We start from the raw sequence: 27,973 nt of genomic DNA, 5'->3' as shown, positions 1-27,973 counted from the left end.
CGGAGCCCGAGTTTAGTGATGGGGAGGGAGGGAGGGGGGCTCGTGGGGGAGGCGGAGTCTCGGTAGTCCTGGCAGGGCCGCCATTTTTGCAAAGGGAAAAGAGACTGGTCTGAGGGGATCTAATTTCTAAAAGTCGCCGTTGACTAAGGCACAGTTTAAACGGTTTCGAGTTGATTTCTATCCCAAATTTGGGTCCCCGCGTAGAACAAGAGACAAGGGATTTTCAAAGGAAAGGACTCTTTAGAGGACACGTTTAAATACAAACATTTTAAAGCTTTGCTAGGGATCCGCAGTGTGTGGACAGAAGTATTGTTTTGGTTGTGGAAGCTGTGTGGAAAGCGACGGGGGTCTTACCCAGGTCCCCTTATTCGCTATTCAGATCCTCCAGAGTGGACATAAAACGGTAAGTAAACTGCAATAAGTGTTAGTTGTAGAGTGAGCACAAATCCGACCCGTAAGGCTATTGTTGGCTTTAGTTAGCTGGCTAGGCACATCATGCTGATGCTGGCTAACGTAGTTGTAGTATCAGCTGAGTTTAGCTTGCTAGCTAGCTGATCAACACCGTTAGTTTAGGATCTGTAGGTGCTAAGTCCTTCAAGTTCATATTTACCTAAATCAAAAATTGAAAACAGCTAACTAGATGACGTAAGTTTCTAATGTGAGTGTCAAGTTGGAAGGCGTAACGCCAGGAGACCACTTGCTAGCTAGCGCATGCTACTAGCTCAAATTAGCTTGACACAGACCGAACAGAGCTCCGACTTTTCGTTATAGTGTGGTAATAGACGAGACGTCATACAAAGTTATCAGGTAAATATTATTTAAAGGTCGTAGTGCTCAATTTGCCGCTTAGTTAAAACATAACTAATAATACATTACCGTTATGGGTAACGTTAAACGAAAACGCTGCAATTAGATTAATGTCTGTCCCATAGCCTAACGTGTAACGTTTTCGCTAGAACAGAGCCAGTCAACAACAGTTACATTACCAGCAGTGAACTTGTCCTCAAAAATGCCACTGTTAATATTATTCGCAGGTTGACCGAATATAACTAGAGCCAGAGGGGGACTCACTTGATGTTTAGTTTGACACAGTGACACTGCGGGCAATATTGCGCACGGTTTCATCCGTTTTACTGTAAATAGTGTGACCTCCTAATATAATACTCCTCGCTTTAATTCCAACTAGTCAATTTACTGTCTGTTAGTTAAGGTCCTTGCAACTGCAGCTGTTAGCAAACGCGTCTGTTCTTTTTGTATCTTACTTGAATACAGTGTTTGCAACGCTGTCACCCAGTATGAAAATGGTACATTTAGCATTAGTTACAAACTTGAATTTATGTCGTGGTGGCCCCCATCTTGCTTACCCAGAGTATGGGACATTATTTCCGTTAAGCGAAATCTATACAGTGCCTCGGTTCAAAGCCATAGAACAATGAGCCTTTACAAGCATGTACACAGATATATGAAGGTGTTAGGTCTATTATGTCCAAGTCTACTCAAAGCAAGACCAGCTGTTAAAATAACTTAAACGTTTAGCTACATTGCGCAGTAATCTCATAGGCTGCTGAGCTTTTATAGAATCGCAGCTATGGCAAGATGAATCAAGAATAGATCCGATGTCAAACGTGGAAGTACCGGCTTCTATTTTGTTATAATCGAACTTAAAAGTACATTTTGGATCACTTAATTTAGATTCAGGGTGTATTGGGTTCAAATGCTGCAAGCGTGGGGGAGGGGATGTTCCATTTGGGCATCTCGTCTCAGTCATACAATTTGTAACTCCATCTCGATTGGCAACCCTAGCCATGCTGAACGATACTGTCGCAATTTGTTATTTTAACCTGACCTGAAACAATTTACCGTATGCATGTGCAATCGGCTTTGGTTTGCCCCGAGGAGTTATCTCTCAACGCTGATGTTGTCGCTCTTTCCTGTCTGTGACGAGCCAAGCATTAATCCACTTCTTTCGTGTCGGTGCTAGCATACTCTGCTAACCCTCTACGCATTATACAGTTAGCTTCCGTTGGTTATCGCTAGCTTCGTTATTTTTGGCCTTTATTCACGTACTAAAATTTATAGATTCCGAGTATCACTGTGTGAAACGGTGCTGCGTTCGCTTTTTGCTGAACACTTACAAAAGTCAAATTTAAGGCGCTTCGTGCTTCGGTTGTTTCACTGCTCCCAACACCATTAAAGTCTACCCTGCTACATTTCGAGAGGCCATTGCTGGCCATAATTGCTAGCAGATTAGCTTACTGGCTCTGCTTTCGACGAATTCACAAAAACACCTATTGGTAACAACACATAGATTGAACCGACAGAGCGATACTTAAGGTAGAGTGTATGAAAGAGGCGATTGAATGCATTCTTGGGGATTTTCTTCCCATGGCGAGGCTCCCCTGGCTACACGATTGTCTCGCCGTCCTGAGAAAAGCGCTATGAAAATGGCGACAGCACCAGGGAGTTGTGGTAACATAATAGCAACGTTGTACCCTCCACACCCCTATCGGCAGGACTGACTGCAGCGCCGACATACTCACTGTGAAGCAACTACACAACATGTTTTTTTTTTTTTTTTTTTTTTTTTTTTTAGTTGAGGCTTGGCATAACAATAACGTTAAACAATCTAGAGCATACTATAGCAATACTGCGCTGTATGGCTTGTCATAGTAACAATCAGTGATGCTCTTGTGTCTATTCCCAAAACGAATAACATAGTAGCCCTGTAACGTGCGTCACGGCTCATGCTATTGCTTGTGTTTCGTGTTGAAATGTTGGGACACGAGGATTATTATTAGGGAAAATTAGATAATAAGTACGTAAAATTGGAAAATACATTAAAGAGCTTGATGGTGTACTTCTTTGACTAGATGAAGTTTCAGTTAAGCATACAAACACAGTTCTTTGTCAAAATACATCTATTGCAGACTTGCTCCTTAGCCACATATGACCTGCCTAGAATCATCTTTACTGAATTAACTGTATTATGTAGTGTGTCCCTCACTCTCATGGTTTGCATTTTCTCTCCACTGTTTTCTGTTAATCCCCTCTTGTGTGATAGAAATGCTGTCATTGTTTTATTGAAAAACTGGGGATGGGTGTTGGTATGTGAGTAGGTAAGTTATTATGGACAATAAGAGTCATACAGATAACCCCGTTTTGCAGTAAATGCTGATGGCAAATCAGTTTTCTAAAATAGGGATGTCTCATTCAGAGTTTCTGTCCTTTCCTCTACATCACCACTTGGGACAAACTTTGGCACTTTGTAAAGCTCAAATGCCTGTTCATGACTATTGCCAAGAAGCATTTTTTCTCTTTTCCCCCCTGATAATTTTGAGTGTCTGTTGAGTGAAAAATAGAAAATGTTCAGAGTTGCTGAAGCACATTGAGGGACAAATACTGAGGCTTCCCATGGCAGCTTGCATGACAGTCTATATATTAACTACATACATGTGATTAACATGACAGTAATCAGCTGTGTATCTGTTCTGTGAGTGCATTGTATTGCTGTCAACCTCACTGTGGAGCAACAGTGTTATGATGGATGTATCATACATGTGGGTGTGTTTGACTAAAGCCTGTGGCAGTAGCAGGAGTAAAGCATGACACAGGCCTCCAAATTCTTGCATACCACATGACATAGACAGGAAAAAGAGGTCAGTTTCAGGTCTCTGTATCATATCTCATTTCATAAACATCCCTAGCACCTGAATGGTCTGTATAGCTTCTGTCCATTGATGGTCAGATTCTTAGTAATGAATTTCAGCCACCTGTGGATAAGGTTCAGATAATAGTAAGTGGCAAAGGTTTTACTGCTAGATGGGTAAGAGGTCCCTACTGTGCTTAATCAGTCTCTGCCTCATAATACATAAAATCCCCCGCCATCGTGTTCTTCCTCGGAAAGGAGCACAGGCCTCTGCCCTGATACTCACTCTCTTTTTTCCTCTGTCTACATGATAATTGAGCTGACAGTGGTAAATACCTGACTGGCTGTATGTGTGCCTGGTTGCCTTGTGTAGCAAAGTGTGTGTTTGCTTGGTTTGTTTACAGAGATGGTGACGGGAGGTATGGTGACGGGAGGTGAGCTGCCACTCCCCCTCCGCCACAGGGACAGAGCACTCTGCTAGGCAGCCAGGAGACATGACAGTCTCGGATGAGACACCTTTCATCACACCCTAACCCCTAGACAGATTCTTAAACACATATGATCAAAAAGCCACAAGCTGAGCACAAAACTGATTTCTTTTTTCAGTGTACTCAGCAGAGAGAGTGACAAAGAAACCAACAAGTACATGGGATATTTATTGGTGTATTAGCATATTGATAGGGCAGATGAAGGCCACAGACTCATCAGCTCTTTCTTTGACACTTCCTGTACTTAGAAGAGCTCTCCTTGTTTTTGTGTTCTTCCCTGTCTCCAGACAATAAACTCTCATCCCTGAAACAGTAGCACCTCTGTGTAGGTGACGTGTGAGTCTCTGTTCATACACACCTCACCATGGTGGGGGGGGGACTAAGCTGTGTGGCTGTGGTCTGGTCTCCAGTGATCTCACTTGTGTGGTACCCAGACCCTGAGAGACCCAGAGACAAAGCTGCCTGGCTCTGGGGCCCGACACCATCACATGGCATCCCAGCTGGGACAAGAAGCCCAGGCTCAGGTGACCTCTTTTTGTGCTGCTAGCTGGGCCGTAACAGATCCCTCTTTAAACTCGCAAGCTGCCTTCCCGACAGGTGGCTTGAGGGCTGGGGCTGATGAGGCTTCAGCCCTACTATACCTCCCTAACTTTCTTCCTGTTGCTGTGTCTTTGTTACAGTAGCATTCATGGGTAGCAGCACAAGGCACGATAGACTTAATAAAGAGGGGATGTGCCATCGATGTTGGTGATGTAACGGCACTGCGGTCCAGGCGTGAAATTGATCATCAAACACTGCTGTAATGGGACCTGAGTGGCTCTCACTGTTTTGCCCTGTAGATGCTGTGTAGCCTCTCTCCATTTTCTCCACTCACACACAGACCCATACATAGCTCACATTTTAGTAAGCTGCACATTGCATTCCCCAAATGCTGTAATTAGCTGCCAACTGCATATGTGCTTGCTTGTCACTCTTTGTAATCAGGAAAGGTCCCCAAGTCCAAAATCATATCAGTCTTAACAAACACAGCCACACAGATAAAGATGCAGTATAAAGTGAATTGAATACTTTAGTGTAATGTACACTTGTCTAAATTACAAATGTTTAAAGGAACTCACCCTTGACTGTACATTCCCTGGCCGTGATACTCTGTAAGCAGGAGCAAGAGGGAGATGGAGAGATTATGCCCCGGGGGTTCTCCATGAACAGACATTACTCAGACTACAGGAGGGCTGCCCCAGCTTTGCTGCCAGACCCCGTTCCTACTCATTTTAACTCACTCACTCTGGCTGTTTGAACTGAGCATAGAGGACATTGTTTTGATTTTCGTACTTAGTTTTTTTGTCTGTGTTTTTGTCTTGCTCCTTACCACATCATACAATTTTCTAACACCACAATCATGTAAACGCAGCAAAACAATCCCATGTGGCAGGTTCTTAAATGGCAGTTCTGTGCCCAAAGTGAACTGAACATTTAACATAACCACAAAGACATCCTATATTTTCTTCTTCTGTCTCTCCATCAGCCTGCTGCACTGCTGGCCCTCAGCCTTTATTGTTTACTAGTTGCTAGTTAGGAGACATGAACACTGCAGCATCAGTGACTCCTCATCATCTGACTCTTAAGTGGGCTGGCCTTTATAGTCTGAGGTATTGGTTTGCACACGCAACAACACATTTCCTATTGTGGCCACAAAAATTGCTTGTGTAGATGCTCACATCCTTATCCCCTGCTGTATTGATGTATGGCTTCACCTTCAGTGCTTGAGTGCACAGGGAGCTCTGGCAGCCATGGGCACACTGATTTATGAAGGACAGGGCAGATGCAATGTGTCCCACTGTGGGCACCATGAAAAAGAGGGCCAGGCCTACATTCCATCTGGGTCATGCTTCCTGTATATGTGACTGTATTTGTATGAGTTTGTTTTATCCATTTGTTTATGAGCTGAGTCATTGTAGCCAGCAATAAGGATGGTGTGAAGTCACATCAGCTTGGCAGGGGGGCTGTGGGATTCAGTTGGAATCCCTCATTTTCTCCTGCTCCTCCTACTTATCGAAAAACATAATCTGCTCAGACTTGGCTGTGAAAACAAGAATGAAAACACTGTTACACATAGAGCAGTGGTAATAAACTGAGGAGAGAGGGAGGCTGTTGTCTGTAGCGGCATGGTTTGAGTGTGATGGTGTGGGTTTTCCCTCACTGACTTCAGTGCGGTTCTGTCTTAAAAGGATAGTTATTCCCCACACAATGACGTGACTGTGTCCCCTCGCTGAGGGAGGGAAGGAGGAGAAAGGAGAGACTGGGTTACGCTATGTGCTCCACTCTGCCACCCAGAGTCCATCCAGGTCTAGGCTGTGTAGCGTCACTGTCAGACAGACCCCATGTACACCTCCCCCACCCTGCTGCCCTCTGAAATGGAGGGGCTGTAGATGATTTCTAAAGCTCCCTACAGTGCAAGGAAATCTGTTCAGAGAGCACATGAAAGGTGAACAGTTTGAGAAAAGGGACGCGCTGCAAACCTTAACCACTTCCATCCTGTCGCTCATTTTTACTATTATCCACTTTCACTACATGTCCTCCTGTGTCTATGTCCCTCGTCTACTCACCCTCCCCTGTGCATGTTCCCCATTTTCCCCACCCCTCGCTCCTCTCAAGTGTTTCCATAACAGCGGAGGATTTGGCCAAAGGTGGCTTTAAATGGTCTTCCCACCCTCCTTGTAATTAGGAACTGTGTCTGCGACACTCCCCTTCCCCTCCGCTCTGCGTTGCTGTCTCAGGTTTATTTGGGAAGTGCACAGAGGAGGGAGAGAAATCCGGCCGGGCGGGGTGACTGGGCACAGGAAGGGGGGTGGTGTTTTTTCTTTTTTCCTTTCTTTGGCTGCGTTTCTCCAGGGTGATGGACATATCTTGTAGAGGAAGTAGGAGGAGCAGTCAGAGGCAGTCACAGCGCAGCTCAGATTTAGTCAGGAATGCTGCTGTACTGTACTTGTTTTTCTTTTTTCCACTCGCCTTTTGTCAGTCTTGACTGCGTCTGGCTGCAGCGCAGTGCAAATATGTTTGCGCACTGCTCAGAGAGCCTCCTTATAGAGGAATGTTAGAGTACAGGACTAGGGGTTATCTGTCTGTTTGGGTGTATGGTGGGGGGGTGTATATGTGTGAACGTGAGCTAGTGTGTGCATTCCTCAGTAGTGACAGCAGGATTCCCTGGATGAAGTGAAGAGTGGACAAGGGAACGGACAGACTGCTTTGGAGGGAAGCTATTTACCAGTGCAAAAACATACTGGGCCTCTCAGATAATACAAAGGAGGGGGGAGTTTGTCATTTCAGTGTTTTTGGCAAACTGCCCTATCCTTGTTGAAAGAGAGTGTTCTGGTTACATCAGCTTCCATCATGAAATGCCCCTGTCTCTGATATAGCCATGCTGTTTAAACCAGTCAGCGCACCACAATCAGAAGAGAATTTGGAGTGTGATCCCATCAGTAGCTTTGGCTGACACACAGACTCACAGGGGTCTTCTTCCTCCTATTAATTAGGCCTGGAGCTGACAGCTGTCATGTCTGTGAGCCGCTCACCAGTCCTGCTGGCTCAAATGGTGCATTTGGGTGAATTAGTGACTGAAATTACTCTAATGGCTCTTTTACAATTGAAAAATCTTTTGTTACTGTGAGAGAAAATATGAGAGGTTCCTTGAAAGAAGCAGCACAGTATGGGTTGACAGCTGGTAATGAAATACAGTTTTCCTAGAGAGAGACAGTACATGTGTAAAGCCATGCATTTGTGTGATTGCTCCAGAGGACATGCTTAGGCCAGAACGGACTGATACCTCATAGGCATGCAGAGACAGGTTTTGGTGTGACGGTGTGTTGTTGCTTGCTAAGTGTGTGAAGTATGCCCCTACTCTATACATGACACATCCTTGCTTTGTAACCCCTCTCTCTCTCATCTGCACCCTGAGTCGAGATCTGAGCCTTTGTTTGGCCCCAGTGTGCATGAGCAGGCGGAGGTGTGACCTCCAGCCTATTTTGTCTCGGCATCTGTCCCTCCCACTAATCCCGCTTATCAACAGAGCTCTCTGTATCAGGGGCAGCCACACTGACATATGCTCTCGTCTGGATTCACATCAGACACAAATACATGGCTTAATATTCCCATCAATATTATATCCACTGTATAATTTATTAATCCATCCAACCTCCTACTTGGGGACCAAAAGCACACTACATTCATTGCCTGACACCTAATGCAATCACTCATTGATGACTTGATCTTACAGCAGCCTTTTCCCTGTGTATTACTAGAAATGCAAACAGTAGCAATGACAAAAACATAAGCTTTCCTTTCAAGAAAATTTGTGCACCTGCAATTACAGTGTTAAAGATTGTGTGTGTGTGTGTGTGTGTGCGTTTGTGTCTTTTACCAGGATGAGAGTGTGTGTGGACTGCTTAGAATAGAGCAGTCCTCTTCCGTCGAAGGGGGAAAAATGGCCTCTGTGTGTTTTGTCCTGTGTGCATTTTCCTGCCTCCTTTCATGGCGGCTGGCTGCTCCATGTTCTCTTGCTCCCCTTTGTGGGAGCTTTCTTACAGTGCAGCCCTCTGCATTCCTGGCAGATAGTGTGTAGAGGTCGCTTTTGCGCAGTTCACAGCAGCAGCTCAGGCTTCACCTTACAGTATCGTGTCCTCTCGTTTTTCATCAGTTAACACCTCAGCTTTGTCAGAGGGGAAATTCCTGTCAAACACTTCCCTGTTAAACACTCCTCTTGGTCTGAAAGTATGAATCATGCATTAACGTTCTGGAAATACCCCATTTTCACTATGATTTGTAATTTCAGGTTTGCTAGATGCTGCAGCCTTGCAAGTGCTTTGTTCTTGGAATGAAAGAAATGACACGTTGTTGAGGTGATCATGAGTTTATGCTAGCAATGATGCTGCTCCACAATACTAATTGTCTTTATTTCCTTTCTCTATTGTCTGTCTACTTCTTCCTCTCATCTCCTACATGTTCAGGCCTTGTGGATGCACTTAGATGTCTGCAATGACTGCTGTGGCTGGCATGCCTCAGTGTTTTGGACTCCCATTCTCTGGACTCAGTAGGACAAGAGCTGATCAGCAGAGAACGTCATGAGCATAGTCATCCCAGTAGGGGTGGACACAGCAGACACCTCATACCTGGACATGGCTGCGGGCTCAGAGTGAGTAACACCGACAAACACAAGCTTTCACTGTTCATACTATTTATGCCTCCTCATTTCCTCCTCTCATTCATTCTTGTATACGATCTTTGGCCTTCATCCTCACCAAGGTTGATTCTTAGTTTCACTCTTCTTTTTTTCTCTCATCTCTCCAAAACCTTTGACCTTCTCTCCGCCTCTGTTCTCATCTCTCACCCCTCTCTGGTGTTATGCACTCACGCTCGACACTCTTACTCGATGTAATATGATTTCCCTTGTCCCCCTCTCCTTTGTATGTGCCCCAACATGCCCTCCATAATGACTGCAGTTCTGCCATCTTTTTCTTCTCTGTGTGGCTTTATTCAATTCTCTCTTTTTATATAGATCTCCTCTCCCACGTTTACAAAGTTACAATTAATGGGAAAGGAATTTGCACTCCATGGAAGCAGGGCCCATCCAGTATCTGCTCTAATGGACAATTCTGTCTTGCCATTGATTATACTTGCACTCAGCTATTGCTCATCACATAGACATTCTCAGTGTTCAGCTATTAACTACATCTGCCCATATGAAACTGGCTGTAAGCCCAGAAGGTAGATGTATGTGTGCAGTCTAGAGTGTATAACTCTGTAACACATACAGAAGCACACAACATGATTTTCATTGATCACTTTCTAATTCTCCAGCTTGATGTTTGCACATGTGTCCACTGCATCCAGTCAGTGAAGCAGAAATGGTGCATGGAACCATGGCAACAAGCCTCCTATTGCCCCTCCTCTCTGTTTCCTATAGTCTTGTCAAGGACATTGCTGTGGCATTTTCTGGTCAAATAAATGAAGCAAGAGGTTCTCGTATGACTAAAGAATAACACACGTCATCAACTTATGGAGGGGCTCCTGTCTCTTTAAAAGAGGGAGAGCCCTCCCCTCTGCCTTCATCAGAGCTGTTGCCCTGACAGCTTGTGTTGCCATGGTATCTGCACTTCGCTCCCCTCCCTCCCCTCTGCACTGCGCAGGGCCTGTTGCCATGGTCACTGGCCTGAGTGACAGGTGGCCCTCACAGAGATATGGCGTTTTAAACAGTCCCACCGCGTCCCCCCCCCCCCCCCCTCTCCACGGAGCTCTGTTGCCACCGGGGGTAGGAGTAAGCCCCTTGCCTGGACTCTCACTCACTCTTTGTCCGTCCACATTCTGCATCCGATCGCCTGCCGCAGATTTACTCAAAAGCAGATAACAAGCTTGAAAGGGGTTTCCACCTGCTGCTGCACAGGTCCCATCCAGACCAGAGGGACAGAGCGTTGCTGGACACGCACACACACACAGCTCTTTGGAGTATTGTGAGTGCGCCAGCTGAGTCTGGAATAGCGGGGCTGGCTACTCACCAGAGAAACAGCGTCACGTCCTTTCTACATCCCCCTGAAGTCTGCAGCGGCGTGACCAGCTGTTGGCTAATGCAGTGTGTGTGTCCACAGTGACACACAGAGCCTGGCGTGCGCGCACACGCTGACAGAATACGTAGTGTTGCCATGGCAGCGAGTGGGAGCTCTTTAGGAGTGAAGGCGTTGCCTCTGGCTCTTCAGTGCTGCTCTTTTTCTCTCCTGCTGTTGATCTCTCCTTTATCCACGCTCGTCCGTTCTGCCTCTTCACCCTCTCTCAGCAGGTGTTTGCATTTTAAATGACATCTGTTCCTTGCTTAAATACCTGGTGTTTATGAGCTATAAACAGTACATACCAAGCTGCCACCTTATTCTAAACTTCCAGTTCCAAAAATTCTCTTCATCCCACCGTCTTTCTCTCACATATCATCTTTTCATGTGTATGACGTAGTCCATAGGTGTTTGTGTTGGAGCATGATCATGACTGACTGTATGTGTGCAGCCCTCCCACTGGTGTGTACTCTGCCTCTCTAGTCCCTCCTTTCCACTTCACAGGAGTGGAGTGACACAAACCCTTCAGCTATGCACACATACATTCAAACATGCTTACTTCCCTCCCGCTGAAAAGGCTGCCTCACTTGTTTGTCTTTTGTCTTTGCCTGTCTCTACCTCTGTGATGTGTGTCCTTTCAGTCTCTGTCTCTCTCACTGATTCACTGGTAGGTCAATCTGAAAGTGTGAACTGGAAATGCCCAATTCCAATTAATTCTATTTTAACTTTTATAAAAAATTCCTCCTTTAGCGACAGATTGATACATGACTTGAACAGGTCTTAAATCCCTGTATTATATAGTGTAGACTTTGGTTTGGTTAATGATTGATTGGAGAAAGTTAGTGAACCTAATGCACACTCTCAAGTATGACTTTAAGATTTCCCCACCACCTTTTGAGTCAGGCTCTTTCTGCACACAGACATTGTGCTAGTTGCAGTTACAGTCTACACACACACCTTACCCTGGGTCCGCCCCCAGACCTCATGCATGCACTTACGTTTTCACTTTGACGGTGAATACTTGAGCGGCAATACACACAGGAAGTGTTGCACAGTGCTCATAAGACATGCAACAAGAGCAAACGGGGCTGAGAAGGGCTCAAACAGGTACCGTATCACCACTTTACCATGGGACTTACTTAGAAAAAGAAGTGAGATTAGGTGAGGGAGGAAGGAAGGAAGGAAGGAAGGAAAAGGAGGGACGGAGGGAGTGATGTGATTCTTTTCTTTTCTTTAAAATTTCACGTCATTAATACCTACTCCAGCTACTTGGTTACTGTCTCCTAAGAGTGCTTGAACTTTTCACTGTACTTCTTTTCTGAACAAGGATTTCAAAATATGTCAGTTATAGAGTCACAGTGTAAGCAAAACTGAACAGTGTTACATAGACAGAAACGCTGCATGGCCTGTTCAGAGTCCCTGCAGTCTTTTAGTTTTTTGTACCATCTTACTCGTTGTACCTGAGAGGTTGTCCAGTTTGCTTAGTGAGCTTTTCTCCATGTATTTTGCCTTGTTCACGGAAACTTGCTGGCAGTAGCCTTCATGAAGTTACTTGGTGTAAGGTGTCCTTTTTTTGTTTTATGTCTATAGAGCGTCTAGAGATAGAAAACAAGCTCAACAGCTGACACAGACACTCTTTGGTGGTTTTTGTACATCTCTGACCTTGAAGCAGTTTTCTAAACAGGACTCTGTGAGGGGAGACAAAAGTGGATCAAGTGATATTTTTGCATGGTTGAACCATCAACACGTGGATATGTGACTATCACATGACTAGCTACTGCACTTTAACTTAAACTCAAATGTATCTGGCTTGTGTTTTGCCGTTCATGTCCCTCCTCATATTTTCACCTCCTTTTTTGTCCCTGTTCATACCTGATTATCATGTCTCATGCCATCCGTTTGGCCAGTTCCACTTCCCTCTTCCTCTAGAACCGCCCTCTTAGCAACTGAAGAATAGATTGATCATGTCATAATATGGGTGGGTTGGTCTCAAACTGCCAAACAGGCTCTCTCTCCAGCTGCACTGCGATCCTGGGGAAAGTGAATCTACTGGTTTGGTATGAACAAGCTTGAAAAAAATGACTTGTTTATTGTATTGTCTGAATGAGAGTTAGCACATGATTGTCAGCAGCGTTTCCCATACAAAGGGCTCTAACTGGGCATGCTGCCCAGGTAGAGACAGCTTGGGTAAATCTTAAATAAGAAAGCTCATTTCAAACTTTCCAAACGAACACAGTTTGGCCAAACAACTGTCTGACTTGCATGTGCTGCAGTAACAAAGTAGGGACTAGAGGCTTTTCTGTGTGCAGCTGCCAAGCTAGCCTCTACCAATAGTCTGCACATGAAGCATTTGGGGACATATGTAAAAATTCTCAACTTGTGGAAAGCACTGGTCTGCCCAGTCAATATGGATTTAGGAGTAAAGAAAAGTTGTTTATTTTGACATTTCTGTCTGTTATTTGTTCTGCTCTCAGACCTGAGCTGTGAGGCTGAGGTTTTACTGAATTTGACATAGCAGAACTACTGCCCCTGATAATGTGACGGTCATTGCAATCGCATGTATCCATACTCCTTCTCTGGCCACTTTGCTGGTCACAAGCAGTAGCCACACTGCTTCCTTGCTAAGCCTTCTTGACGCACACTCACTTCCTCACACTGTTGGAAGGGAACAATGCTTGAGTTACTCTGTGTAACCTTGTTATCTAAGTTTTATACAGTAATGTGTGTTCTTTGTTTGTGTTGCTGCCCAACAGACCAGAATCGGTGGAGGCCAGCCCTGTGGTGTTGGAAAAGTCCAGCTTCCCACACCAAATCTACAGCAGCAGTTCACACCATTCCCACAGTTACATTGGCCTACCTTACGCTGTGAGTACACACACACTCACACACACACACACACACACACACACTGTTTCTTCAAATAACCGACATACTTTAAACCCTTCTTTTCTGTTTATCAGTCAATGTAACATGAGTAACTCCACTTTAGGCAGAAATGGAACATTGACCTGTAATGTACTAGCCTCTATAATCTTTTCCTGATATAGGAAATTAGAGTTGCATTAATCAGCAGCTATTTTTGTAATCAATTAATCATTTAGGTCATTATTCAAGCAAACATGCCAAACATTTTAGCTTCTCAAATATGAGAATTTGTTGCTTTTCCTTGTCTTACATTATGGTAAATTAAAGTATTTTTGTTTTTTGTTGTTCGGACAAAACATTTATACATTTATGACGTCAACTTCATCTGAACAAAACGGCGAAAAAAAAAGTTCAGATAATTAATCGATAATAATAATTTTAAAAAACCATTGTTGTCCTTTCCCATATGCGTTGTTTTAATTGCTTTGTGAGGGTTAGGGGTTAGGGTTATCATTTACTTACACCACATGACCCTCATATCTTCCAACCTTCCATCAGGACCATAACTATGGGGCGCGGCCCCCACCTACGCCACCGGCCTCCCCTCCCCCCTCCATGTTGATCCGACAAGGAGAGGGAGGGTTGTTTGTTCCAGGGGGCCAGGACGAAGCATCCAGGGGCACCACGCTCAGCACCTCCGAGGATGGCAGCTACGGGGCTGACATAACCCGCTGCATCTGTGGCTTCACCCACGATGACGGCTACATGATCTGCTGTGACAAGTGCAGGTAAAGAGCCCGGTTGACACAAGTAGTCACATGCCTCGACTAGTGCTGACTCTGGCCCTTTTTTTATCCGTTCAAGTGTCTGTGGGTTGTTATGTTATTTTGTTTAACAGATATTTTGTATGATCTGTGTTGATGACTAAGACCTCTGTTTCTCCTGAGACTCACACTTGTTAACATTGAAGTTACTTCAAACAGTGACTTAAACGTTAATCAAAAACCTTTTGTTGTAATTTTTTTTAGTGCCTGGCAGCATATAGACTGCATGGGCATCGACAGGCAGAACATTCCTGAGACCTACCTGTGTGAACGCTGCCAACCACGACACCTGGATCGAGAGAGGGCCATCCTGCTGCAGACCAGGAAACGAGAATGTTTGTCTGGTAAGCAAAACAACATACATGCATATGCTGGCATTAGTCTCAGTAAAGAGTGTCTCAGACCCTCATGGTTTAGTTTACCATCCAAACAAAGTTAAATTGATGTAAACTAAGTCTGATAAACTACAGATGGCATGTATGCTGCCAAATACTACTGGTTTTTTGAGAAATTCATTCCCCAGTACAAATAATGAGCTGTGAGAGGCTTTACATAGATCTTTCAGTTCTGCATTTACTGGTTTCCTTGCTGCAGTAAATGGCCAGCTTGTTAGTGAAAGGAGCAGGTTGTAGGCTGTGTCAGGGTACAGCCTCCTCCCCCTGCAGGCTTATATAGATTTTGTTCATCCTGAGCCTGGGACACACTGACACCTGCTGGACAAGTTGTAAACCGTGTCTTCCTAATCTATGCTGTACATGCCTTATCTCCTGTTATTTTAATTTGGCTGGCTCCTTTTTTTCTCCCTGCAGCAGTTATAGCTTTTTATAGCGTAGTATGTTTCTTTGTTCAGCCTGATCACCAGTGTATTTGTTTGCCAATTCAGATGGGGACACCAGTGCTACAGAGAGTGGAGATGAGGTGCCGCTAGAGCTGTACTCCACCTTTCAACACACGCCTACCACCATCACCCTGACTACTGGGCGCCTTGGCAATAAACAGGCTGATAAAAAACGTAAAAAGAGTGGTGAAAAGGAGCCTCCGGCATCCTCTGCCCGAGCTAAGAAGGTCAGCGGTGACTCATTAATTAATAATGAAATCAGTAAAGGCACATTATGTATTATATGCTTGAACTTCAAGTAACATTAAAGATTCAATTTCATTATGCTATGACAGGCCTTCCGGGAAGGGTCCAGAAAGTCCTCCAGAGTAAAGGTAAACTCCTAGAAGCACCACACAGCCACTGTCTACAGAGTCCTGTTGTAGTTCTGTCCATACCAGAGCCATATGCACCAACAACTGTACTGTTACTTTCAGGGTGCAGCTCCAGAGCAGGAGCCAACAGAGCACCCGTCTCTGTGGGAGAACAAGATCAAGACGTGGATGGAGCGTTACGAGGAGGCGAGCAGCAATCAGTACAGTGAGGACGTCCAGGTCCTGTTGCGTGTTAAAGAGCAAGGTGACGGCAAGAGCCTGGCGTACAACACGCATCCAGCCTCTTTCAAACCGCCTGTGGAGGTATAATCTTTTGTATAGTCTGAAGTCTTAACTATATGATAATGTCCAAACACCCACCCTTCACCCTCTAGTCTCCTAAGTATTCTGCCAGTGGACTTGAGTGTATTTTTGTCACTCTGTGTTCATGTGTGGCTGTCTCTCTCTCCTCCAGAGTCAAGTTCAGAAGAACAAGAAGATCCTCAAGGCGGTGCGAGACTTGGCCCCAGACTCCCTCATCATTGAGTACAGGGGAAAGTTCATGCTTCGACAGCAGTTTGAGGCCAATGGATACTTCTTCAAGAGGTCAGGATGCCAGTCCCCAGTCAAAAGGATTTCTCCTTGGATTTGTGTCTGATGAATTTAAATTGAATGCTGCTGTGTTTTTATATGCAGGTCAAACAAATTAACCAATATTAAGTGCTCTGGGAAAAAGTGATTGGCAGCGATGCTGTGTAGTTCATTACACTGTGGTGTTTTTATGTAAATGATTAGCACTCATGCACTGACCTCATTTGTTTTCTTTTTTAGGCCATACCCGTTTGTGTTATTTTATTCTAAATTTGATGGACTGGAGATGTGTGTGGACGCTCGCAGCTTTGGCAACGAAGCGCGATTCATCCGTCGCTCCTGCACCCCCAATTCTGAGGTGAGGAGACATCCTGAGAATTGAATGATACCTGAACTTTACAGTTTTTTGATTAACTTAAACATAGCCCTAATGAATGTTTATTCAGTGTAACAGTCTGTGGTCATCTTCCATTAGTTTTTACTAATGTTTTTGCTAAACCTCCCTCAGGTGCGGCACGTCATTGAAGATGGCATGTTACATTTATACATCTATTCACTGAGGCCTATCACCAAAGGCACAGAGATCACCATTGGCTTTGATTTTGACTATGGCAGCTGGTGAGTTATAATTATTAGAGTTGGCTTGTAGCAGAATCACGGTATCATTGCAAGATGATTTTGCCTCCTGACTTCATATTTCTGTTCCTCCTTTCGTTTTTCTTTCTCTTCTCTTAATGTTTAGTAAATACAAGGTGGACTGTGCCTGTGTGAGGGGGAACCAGGAGTGTCCGGTGCTCAAGCACAACCTGGAGCCCACAGAGAACCTGGGCTCTGGAGGCCGGCGCCGGGGGAGTCGCAAGGACAAAGAGACGGTGCGGGATGACCAGGGCCAGAACCAGAACATGGGTTTGGATGGCGAGGGGAAGGGAAAGAGTGTAGGCGACAGCAAGCAGAGAAAACTTTCTCCTCTCCGGCTCTCCATCTCAAACAACCAGGCAAGATCCCACTTTTTATGATCGTCACACTAAATGCACCCAGTCTCTTTAACATTTTCTTTAACACTTTACTGCTCATGTGTTACATGGTTAGACTTTGTTTTTTGTTAAAATACATTCACCCTTGAGGTCCATGCATGCAGTTTTGTTTGATCTTTGTGAAATGGTCTGTGCATGTATTTTCCATTGTTTGTCACTATACATCCTCTTTAGTTCCCTCTTTTTTCCCATCATCCCTTTATGCATTCACTTTTGTCCCTCCCATTGAATAATTTTGAAGACATTATTCAGGTTTTACTACACAAGACACTTTTGTGCCACTTGTCTGGCAGTGATGTGTTGCAGTGTATCAGGCTGTTGTGCAGGCGTACGCAATCAGAACTGCTCTCTTGGATGCATTAACTAAATTTTTATTTCTCATTTGTCACCTGTTCCAGAATAGCAGTTTTAAGCAAGCCAAGTTTTCATTCAGCATTTTGAATCCAGAGAAATCTTGTTTTAATCCAAGTGTTTGATCATTTAGGAACTAGTCCATTGTGTCACATAACTTAAGTTGAATGAGGTAAGACTGATTTAGAAAACAAACCTAAAAGCCTTTTTCAGAGTTGAATCACAGCGGTAAGGAAGAGATGTCCCAGAAAAGGATCTTAAGTACGTAAAAGACGTCCCTTTAACAAACATATGCTCACACTCAAGGCAACGTTCATTGTGGTCGAGGGTCCTGTTTTACACCATCATTTCTAAACAGGCCACTGTGTGTGACCCAAGACAAGTTTGGAGCAGGTGTGTTTTGTGCACAGGCTGACCACTAAAGGAAAAAGCAGGGTTACTTCCCCCCAAAATATCTCTACAGATTACTCTACCCTGCCCCTCCCTCTCCCCCTCACCTCCCCTCTCCTACACTCTTACCTGTCTCCCTTTAGTCTGTAGCCAGACTGAATGATCAGCCATGATAAAGCGCCATACCCCACTCTCCCCTCCTCTTACAGGATCCTGAGTTATATGAGGATCTAGAAGACAAAACCTCCGTTAGCAATGAAGTAGAGATGGAGTCAGAGGAGCAGATTGCAGAGAGGAGGAGGAAGATGGTAAGTGTGCCAAGCTAGGGGCTACAGCTTTTTTTTTTTTTTTTTTTTTTTTTTTTTTGCCTTACAGCCACCCAGCAGAAAGAGCAAAAATAAAAATGTCCCCTGTTGCTCTGGGCGTGGACTTAACTATTTGTCTGCTAAGGGGGCTGTGGCTTGGATAGGAGCAGCTGTCTTCTACCTCTCTTCCTGAAACCTACCCTCCTCTTCATCACTCGTCTACTGCCAGCACTCCCACCATTGTCAGTGCCCCTGTTGCTGTTTTGTTCAGTCCTATTTTTTTTCTCCCTCCTTTAATTCTAACTTCCCTCTTCTTTCTCTCACAGTACTGGGGCTTTGTGCTTGTGTGTCATTATGCTGCGAGATTTATTTTCCTCATTTTTGTCTTTTTTTTTTTTTTGTCACCATGAATGAATAGGCCTCCAGTTCCACATGCTCGTTCACAACACCTCCTCCTGTCAGTGGGAACAAAACCAGAATATTGTGTCGTCATACATCCTGAAACGATCCCCCAGTGTGCATTACAGTTTGAGTATAGCTCTGCTCTCACCTTCATTGCGGCCACGAATGGCCTATTACTGGTTCAACTACTCTTTCTCCCTGCCAAACAGCCTTATGGCCCTGAGCAATGAGATCAAACACCCACAGGCGAGCATGGTACACTATACTGACACACACACACACACACACACACACACACACACTCTGGAAATTACCCTGCAGTCAGCTCCATTTCACACGGTGGACCCAAGGTGTAAAGTGCTGACTCATCTTTGGCCAACATACAGTTCTACTAATGGCCAGAGAGGGATTGATGGTTGAAGGGAGGGAGGGGGAGGCAGGGAGAGAGGGGGAGGAGGGGCTGCAGAGGGTAAAGCCTTGTTGCCAGGGCCATATTGACTTTGGGAGATCCAATAGGCTGCTTTCTATGGAATGTAGCCCAGGAGAGAGCTGTGCTGCTGGAGCAAAGAAGCATGCATTCACACACTGACAATCACAAGCATAGTAGATGCATGTGGGTGTTGTAAATCCAGGCCGCGACAAGGTGCGGGGGAGATAACATCAGTGTGTGTTGGCATGATATCTTGCCTACTTAAACAGAAGCGCCCGTTGGTTGAAAAGGCATATCCTGGCTCTTTGTGTAATGGCTCCCTAACTGAATGTTTGGCTGTGTAGGCTGGATTTGGGTTTACCAGTGGCATGTTTTTTTGCTTAGTAATACTTCAAATCTGTGTTCTGTGTTTTTACATGGCTACGAGACAAATAAAGTTAGAGCTGAAGTTTTTTTGTACGTTTAAATGCATGTACTGGGATGTACAAAGCTAGAGGGGTTTTTAGCTGGAGACTTTTTGAGAATAAATCTGTCCCGATTTAATGCGCCTTTAGACTCACATTATGCAAGATTGGTCTAATAAACTCACAATTGGTCTAATAAAATCACAATCTGTGTACACTTGTACAATATCAGCTTGAGATGTATCAGATTATGTGATGAGTTGTAGTGCGACATTAATAGAAAAACAGTCAACAAACTTTGGGCATAGTTCTTTTTGGGTCCCACAAACCTCCTTAGTTGTGGTTTGTTTCCCAGTGTTTTCTAGGACCACAGTTTTGGTTTGACCACCAAATATTTTACCATTTTTCTCCCAGTGCTGTCAACTTTGGTCTCAGACAGCTGAAAATTGTGCAGTTCAAAGGGGCTTCAGCAAGTTTGTATTGTGATTTATATGCTCAGGAGTTATTATAAGAATGAAAACCCTTGAAGTGCAGCAGGTGTGAACGACAAAGATGTAAAAGCATCAGCTATTTGAGAAAATACCTCTAACCCAGACGAATCAGGAGCAAGTTACCTCAAAACCAGTTTTGTCACATTGTGGTGTCCGTAACTCTACAGTGTGCTTTATATAAGGATAGTACAAAGTAATACCTACAGTACCTGACATACCACCAGGAAATTACTAGTCCAGATGTGTCCAGTGTTTGTGAAGCCTTGTTTAGGGGGGACATGTCTCTTCTAAACTGGGCTGTCTCTTTATTGAACATTCAGGCCAACCCAGCGGAGCAGTCCCATCTCCCTGTCGGGGCGGCTTCCAGCTGGAAGGGACTGAAACACAAGGAGGTAAACTTGACCCATACATAGCCAACCCCACTCAACCCATTTACCAGCCCCTCCCTCCACCCCCAAATCTCTGAGAGGTATACTACCTGCGTACTAACTGTCCCGTCTTTACAGACACCAGTCTTCAGTCTGACCTATACAGAAATACGTGTGTTGTTTTAGTATGTTTCGTGGTATGCGTTTAAGGGGTGTTCTGACTGAAGGTGGACCGCTTTGATTTTGGTGGAGGTAGCCATGGTTTCCATATACAGAGTTGGGGAATATTAGTGGCTCATTTATGCATACAGGAACACATCAGACAAGCTAAATTACAACCTCTTGGTGTCCCAGTCACTTTTTACACAACCTCGCAACATTTTCCTGTCGCTTCTGTCTGACCTCTCCTTTTTTGTTTCTCTTACTGTGAAAGCGAGGGGTCACTTTCTCACTTGTCTCTGCACTCGGCACTCAGCTAGAAAGGCTTTCTCTGTGCAGCACACATTAACCCGTTGTATCACCACCTCTGGGGCTCTGTGGTTGAATAGTACTCCATGGACTTATGCCTGTGCTCCCTCTTCCTGTCCTTCGCCCCTTCTCCCAACCCCACCACTAACCCTCTCCAGACACGAGAAGAGAGGAAGATGGAGGCCATCCTGCAAGCCTTTGCCCGCATGGAGAAGAGGGAGAAACGAAGGGAGCAGGCCCTGGAGCGAATCGGCAGCGTCAAGTCAGAGGTTGGGGGCCGTAGTGACATCAAGGAAGAGCCTCCAGCCACACCAGAGACAGCAGATTCCCCAGCTGTCATGCAGGTGAGAGCGCAGAGACACAAAGACCCTCTTGTTTGGTTTCCTTTTGAATGTTGGGTGACATAAATACTTGAGCAGTAGCACAGAGAAGCCAGGCCCCCTTTTTGAAGTAGCCTGTGTTCTACTAACCTTGGACAAACATAAATAGTTTTTAAATAGACTTCAAGGACAATTTGTGACTATCAGGCACAGAGAGACATGTTTACAGCTTCATGTCAAGCATTGCATTGTTTTAATAAATATAAATATCTCGTAGCCACTTCTGGAGGTGAAAGAGGAGCCAGGACTGAAGCCAGCAAAGGTCAAAGGCTCGAGAAACAGGAAGAGTTTCTCAAGAAACCGCACACACATCGGCCAACAGCGCCGGCGAGCTCGCACCATCAGCGCCTGTTCTGACTTGCCCCCGGGCTCTCCAGCTGAGTCTGTGGAGCCCCTGACCAACGAAGTCCCTGAAGGAGAAACCCCCACTGCACCAGAACCGGAGGCTATCTCTACCCAAGCACCGGACACCAGCCCTCCACACAGCAGCTCACCTGCACCTGACAGGAACCGCACCGGGAGCAAGAACTTCAAAACTAAAAAGGTACAATTACATTTTGGACTGTTTTTGTATTCGTTTCGATCATGTTATATGGGCTTACAACTTTGCTTTTAAAATTGGGCTACCTGTAAACAAAGAAATGATTTAAGATAATTAATTTGGTCAAATATACACATCATATCAAACACATTTAAGGTATGGGAAACCCTGTAGATTGTCAGATAATATGCTAAATCTTCTCAAACTCTTTTCAACAGCACTTTGTCAGTGAGTGGGTGGGAGAGAAGCAGCAGGACCGTTGTGCAGTGCGAACCCCAGAGCCAGCCCCAGAGAGACCACTGAGAATAAGCAGTGACCCTGAAGTACTTGCCACACAGCTGAATGCCCTACCAGGTATGGCCTGCTCGCCACAGGTCTACAGCACGCCCAAACACTACGTCCGCTTCTCGTCGCCATTCCTGGCAAACCGCAGCCCCACCACTCCTGGAGTTCCCACAGGGAGACGGCGATCCAGAGAACTGCCAGAAACGCCGCCAACCACGGGCTCCTGCAAGAAGGTACAAAGTCCTGCTTTAGAACTATTCCTGTTTGATAAAATGTACATGTAAAACATGTACAGTTTACCAGAGTACTAAACTCATATCAAAAAGAGAGAAAGGGCTGCTATTTTTGCTAGTTACTAAACCTCTCCTCTTTCTTACAGCGGTGGTTGAAGCAGGCTCTAGAGGAGGAGGGCTCCACCAGCCCAGCCAGACGACCGAGCCTCCTCATGCCCAGTGAGGGTCCCCTCAGCCCCTCCATTAACGGAGACTCTGACAGCCCTCTACCCTACAATGGCACCTGCACGCTACCAGGTAGGTCTTTGTGAAAACTGCATAGTCTGCACTGCGTCTCGTGGCACAAAATGAAACTAATTTTAGTTGTAAGCCTACTGTGATATACCAACTAGCTCATGTTGGTGTAAATAGCATTTCAAGAAACCTATGTAAATGAGCTCGACATATTCAGGCCCACTTTCAGAAAAACAAAAGTACAACATGCGAAAAGCACTTGGATAAAAACACACTATCTTGCCTCTTTCAGAGTTGCCCACACCTTTGAAAAAGCGGCGGTTGAGTCCTTTAGATGCCTGTATGTCCGAGAGCTCGACGCCCTACGGCTCCCCTTGTGCCACGCCCACCAGGGCAGACCAATCGGAGACACCCGCGACACCCGTCTTACTGGCTACCCCACCACGTCCCCGAACAGAGGAGCCAAGTACAGAGCCCTTGCCCAGCACCCCAACACAGTCACTTAGTGCCCCTCAGGAGGTAAGGCTGTCTGTATGGAAGACCCCATGGAGGTTGCATCTATGTTGACGTGTGAAAAAGAACTGCAATGATCAAGTGTGTTTTCGGTTTCACAGAGCGATTCTTCAGTGGAGAGCTCACCAGAGGTCAGCCGGAAACCCAGTGTGCAAGAGGTGAGTGGAGTACACAGCAGGAAATACTGCTCACAGCAATGGTAATCAGTGATATCTGCTCCGTCTCGTGATATATTTCAATTTTGAAAATGACTGGTGAGGCCATATATTTATGAGAGAGTAGGATAGTAGGATTTTTACCCTTGCAGAGTTTTACCCTTGGTCTTATTGTGGAAACATTGTAGAGCTTATTTCCCTCAACAGGGCAGTCACCTAATGTTGATTCCTCCCTCCTTTCCCAGGCCGATCGCCCCCCTTCGTTGGTCTCCTCTCCGTGCATCAGGGCTCCCAGCTCAGACGGACTCCCAACAGAAGCCAAGGTGTCAGTTCCAGAGAGTCCACAGCCTCCAGCTGCGGAGTCTGTGGACTGCGGAGAGGACAGGGCCGACAGTGGGGTAGTAGAAGGCAGTAACGAGGCTTCCTCGTCTGCAGAAACATGTGCTTCCTCTTTTCCCGGCTGGATAAAAAGCCCAGAGAGAGGCCCGACTGGACCAGCTGGCCTGAACTTCTCCCCAGTCAACTCAAACTTAAGGGACCTTACCCCCTCACACACCCTGGAGCCTCTGGCAGCTCCTTTCAGGCCTGAGGCTGCAGCTGGGACTGCAGCAGGGCCCGCAGCAGGGACGGTGCCATTGGTTGGCTCTCAGGCCCCCTTCAGTGAAGGCCAGGGGCAGCTCTTTTACCCCTGCTCCGAGGAGGGAAGCTCACTCGGCTTCTCGCGCTCACTGAACGGGGATGGTACCGGCGAAGTAGGAGGGTCATCGCAGAACCCTCCACAGAAGAAAAAGGTACATTTAAGAATAATGTGCTAATGATAATTTACTAACCTGTTGAGCAGTAGATAGTCAATGATTTTTTTTAAGCTAGTTCCAGCTTCTAAATTGTGACAATTTGTGTTTTGTGTTAGTGAATTTAATATTTTGGAGTTTGGAGTGATGGTCAGACAAAACAAGCAGTTAGAAGACAGCATGGAGAGCTTAAAGAGATTATAACAGGACCATTTAACTTTTCCCCTGACACTTTATTGACAAAACAATTTATCAGCTAACTGAGAGGTAATTGGCGCTGCAGCTAAACGTCATTTTAAAAGTGAGGTGAGAAGCAATATGTGACAAATGAGATTAATCAGCAAATGCTATGTTAGAATTACATTACATAAGGTTATGTGCAGTGAATATGCCTGCACTCATTAACAAGTGTGCAGAGCATCGTTGTCCAGGCTTGTATTCTATGTCACATACTCTCTTGGTAACGTGGATAAGAAGATGATCTCATGACATGCATTGACTCGCACGTATGCTGCCCTTTTGTGTCAGTGATTGTTCAAATGCTGCCCTCTAATGGTTTGATGTCAGACTTGCCTTTTGTTCCTAAATGACATCGAAGCGCTGCATCTTCCCAGGTTTCCCTGCTGGAGTACAGAAAACGCCAACGAGAAGCTCGCCGCAGCGGCTCCAAGACTGAGTGCAGCTCTCCTGTTTCCACCGTGCCACCTCTGACCGTCGACGCCTTTCCCGTCTCTCTAGAGACCACCAGTGAGCCTCCTCAACCCCCTGCTCCCACAGCTCTCTTCAACACCGCCACCACCACCACCATCGCTGCCACCACCATCACTGTAAAGGACCCTCAAACAAATGAAGAGGCAGAGAGTGCTGGAGAGAAAGGAGAGAAGGAAGGAGGAGAAGGACAGTGGTATGTTCTCTCAAAAATACAGTGAGTTTATGTCATATTAAGGAACATATATATTATCAAGTTGTTATCAGGCCTTTATAATCCTATATACGGTATATTTGATGCATATACTTAATGTGTCCCTACTGGAAATTAGATTGTAAAGGTCCCAATGTCTCTCTTCAGGACGTCGTCGACTTCTGTGGAGCAGGCCCGAGAGCGGAGCTACCACAGAGCTCTGCTGCTCAGCAAAGATAAAGACACAGGTGAGAATAATGACACGGACTCTGAGTCACCTTTTATGAAGAGGTATTTTCACACATCAGTCATTCTTACTTGTTATATTGTTCTGTCCTGTTCTTCTAGATGGTGAGACCGAGGGTGGCGATACACCTGCACTGAGAGACTGTCCATCGCCAAGTCTTCAGAAGACCCCGACCCACGCAGTGAGTCATCATTACGCTCTTTTGAATACAGTTCTGTATGGCCACTGTTATATTTAACTATTCGATTTAACTATTAAGTATGTTGTATTTATGTTGCCTTTAGAGCTGCAACTAACCATGATTTTTATTATTTAATTATCTGGAGCTAATATTCTCTATTACTCATTAATCAAATATTCACATTTAAGAGGATGGAATCAGTCAAGTCTTGGTGTTTTTGCTTAAAAAATGATGATTCAGTTATGAATCATTCATGAGACCAAAACAAAAATCTAAATCAATCTGACTCATCAGCTCCTTCTCAACCAGTGTCTGACTTGGCCCCTCTCCTCTCAGCCTTGCTCTCCAGGTGGTCTTGCCCAGCCTCCCAGTCGGTCAGCGAAGGAGGAAGACAGCGATGGTCAACCTCGGACACCAAATCCGACAAGCCAGCCACCGAGCAAGCCTGCTGGACCTAAGCCGGCTCCTCTGACCCCCACGAAGTTGCATCCTACCCCGTTACCTTCCTCCCCGGTCCACTACCCTGGATCCTCCCTCCTCCACTCTCCCAAGCCTCAGCCTCAGGGCTCGCCCTACCGCAGCCAGAGGGCGCTGTTCTCCCCTCAGCCTCAAAACCAGCCCCAGCCCCAGGCTCAGACTGGCCCTGCTCCGTTCCCCCAGTACAGCTCACAGAGTGCTCCACCACCACCTCCCCCTCCTCCACCAGCACCACCGGCCTCCACAGCGTACTTTCCCAGCCAGAGCGCCTCACCTGCTGGACCCTTCCCTGGGTTTAAACCTGCCGTCACATCCCCGTACCCTCCTGGTTCTCAGCCCCTGATGCAGACACTTCCCCACAGCGTGCACTATCAGAGCTCAGCTGCTCCACCACCTCCGCCTCCCCCACCTCCGCACCCAATGCCTGGCCCCGCCCTGCTGCACGTCAACCTGCAACCTCCTCCCATCCAACAGCACCAACTAATGCTGACCACCGCTCCTCCTCCTCCTCCTCCCCCACAGGGCCAGACCTCCCAACAGCAGCAGCAGCCACCTCCTACCGGCGGCACACTGCTATCGCTCACCCCTCCTCCGCCTCCTCCCCCACCTCCCCCAGCCCCATCGACCAACCCGCCGATGCAGCCCCACCACTTTCAGAACTTAGGGGGGTTTCAGCCGGCAATGCTGCACCCAGGCACCGCCACCAATCCTTCAGTGCCCCAATCTACGTACCCGCCACCCCTTCAGCAGACCGGACTGCCTCCACCTCCCCCTCCTCCTCCCCAACAGACTCAACAAGGCCAGGCCCAGGCCGCTGCCTCCCAGATGCCTTCTGGGACTCGTGGAGCTCCTGCGTCCTCGACCCCCTTCCACAGCTCGGGGTACCTGAGCACAGGGTGGCACTGACCGCCCTCTCTGCTGTCGGCCCCCAGCAGCCCCTGAGAACTCAGCCTGAGAGGGGCGTGTACCATAAGCTGTAGATATGTTTTCTATGTACCTGAACACATGGCCAGTGGAAAAACAGCAGATTGTGGGATAAAAGGGTACTTTTTAAAAAAAAATAAACAAGGACAGAAAATTTTAGAAAAAAGGACAGTGAACTAATCTTCAAGACAAACTGTATAAAAATGAAGATGGACGATCCCCCCGGTGCTCATAGCCCTCTCTCTCTCTGGCCTCTTTTTGTTTTTATATAACCTTCTTGTGATGGAGAGGAAAGCTCTCTGTTCTGTGTCTTGTTTGGACTCCCATTGTAAGGCCCCGCACTTTGTTTATCAATTGACATTCCAGCCTACATACACCCCCCCACCCCCACCCCCACCCCCACCCCCACCCCCTTTCCTCCTTCCTCCTCCTCTTCCTCCTTTGTCAGTTATTCCTTTCACTTCCTCTTCTCTCTCGTCGGTTGTCGGCTCTCTACACCATTTATTTGTTTTAACCTAGTTGCTCATTATAGCAAAGAGAAAGCTTTTTGTATAGAGAAAAAAAACACAATTATTTTTTTTATTCCTCTGTCTAACAACAAATATCTGTTCACCGCTGCAGATTCAGAAAAGACCCATTTCTGGGAGCCTGCCTCACTGGAGGCTGCACTCGTGTGTGTGTGTGTGTGTGTGTGTGTGTGTGTGTGCGTGCGTGTGTGTTTGTATGTGTGTTTGTGTGTTTGTATGTATGTATGTATGTGCGTGCGCTTGTGTATGTGTGTAGAGGTGTATGGCTGCTTAGAGGAGGAAAGTGTGTGTGAGAGATTTCGTGTAACGAGTGCTTGTTGTCTTCTGAGGTAGGCAGAGTGGTCTCGCCCACAGTTAGGACGTTAGCGGTTTATTTTTGAATATCAATGGTTATTTGTAGAAAGTGTAATTTAATGTATAGGTGGTTACTCCAGCTTTCACCAGGAACAGGTTGTAAATATTTGCTTCTTTTCTTTTCTATGCTTGTACACTTCGCTCCCATCCCATTTTGAACTATGGTTGTAAATATGAACGCTCTTCTTGGCAAAGCTGAATGTTTCTGTGACTGTAGCATTATTTTTATTTTATTTTTTTCCCTCTCTGGACTCTTCAACTTTGTCTTTTTTATTATTTGTGTGTGTGAGTGTATGTTTGTGTGGAGGGGAGAGACTCACAGACACTGCACTGGTTGGCTATTTTCATGGTTCATTATAATAAATCACTGTAATGACAGTTTTATACCA

The 27,973-nt window shown here is 45.9% G+C and overlaps 1 protein-coding gene across 6 annotated transcripts; it reads left to right on the top strand.

Annotated features, from left to right (window-relative positions):
- Nucleotides 1-38: 38 nt before the first annotated feature.
- Nucleotides 39-27,973, top strand: kmt2e (lysine (K)-specific methyltransferase 2E). Of its 6 annotated transcripts, none has more exons than XM_056367720.1 (25): nt 39-403; nt 9,138-9,322; nt 13,481-13,592; nt 14,151-14,380; nt 14,621-14,760; nt 15,300-15,481; nt 15,590-15,628; nt 15,731-15,931; nt 16,083-16,213; nt 16,439-16,556; nt 16,707-16,816; nt 16,941-17,193; nt 18,183-18,281; nt 20,326-20,397; nt 21,000-21,185; nt 21,439-21,765; nt 21,981-22,280; nt 22,427-22,577; nt 22,807-23,033; nt 23,129-23,185; nt 23,428-23,973; nt 24,588-24,877; nt 25,043-25,122; nt 25,223-25,302; nt 25,639-27,973. In XM_056367720.1, the coding sequence occupies exons 2-25, from the start codon at nt 9,252-9,254 to the stop codon at nt 26,683-26,685; spliced, it is 5,049 nt and encodes a 1,682-aa protein (XP_056223695.1). In that variant the 5' UTR covers nt 39-403; nt 9,138-9,251; the 3' UTR covers nt 26,686-27,973. The 6 variants fall into 6 exon arrangements, with proteins under 6 accessions (XP_056223695.1, XP_056223694.1, XP_056223697.1 ...); XM_056367719.1 differs by having other exon boundaries at nt 24,588-24,898; XM_056367722.1 differs by lacking the exon at nt 18,183-18,281 and having other exon boundaries at nt 40-403; nt 24,588-24,898.

The sequence above is a fragment of the Seriola aureovittata genome, chromosome 22 (genome assembly GCF_021018895.1).
Source record: "Seriola aureovittata isolate HTS-2021-v1 ecotype China chromosome 22, ASM2101889v1, whole genome shotgun sequence".
NCBI lineage: Eukaryota > Metazoa > Chordata > Actinopteri > Carangiformes > Carangidae > Seriola > Seriola aureovittata.
Note: the sequence above shows the minus strand (reverse complement) of the source record. Positions and strands in the feature narration are given on the sequence as shown.

Bases quoted from the DNA above. Each gene is read 5' to 3' on its own strand.
- kmt2e (XM_056367719.1), top strand. From the start codon at position 9,252: ATGAGCATAGTCATCCCAGTAGGGGTGGACACAGCAGACACCTCATAC. The intron at 18,282-20,325 runs GTAAGTGTGCCA...TTGAACATTCAG, and splicing joins CAGAGAGGAGGAGGAAGATG to GCCAACCCAGCGGAGCAGTC. The intron at 25,123-25,222 runs GTGAGAATAATG...CTGTTCTTCTAG, and splicing joins CAGCAAAGATAAAGACACAG to ATGGTGAGACCGAGGGTGGC.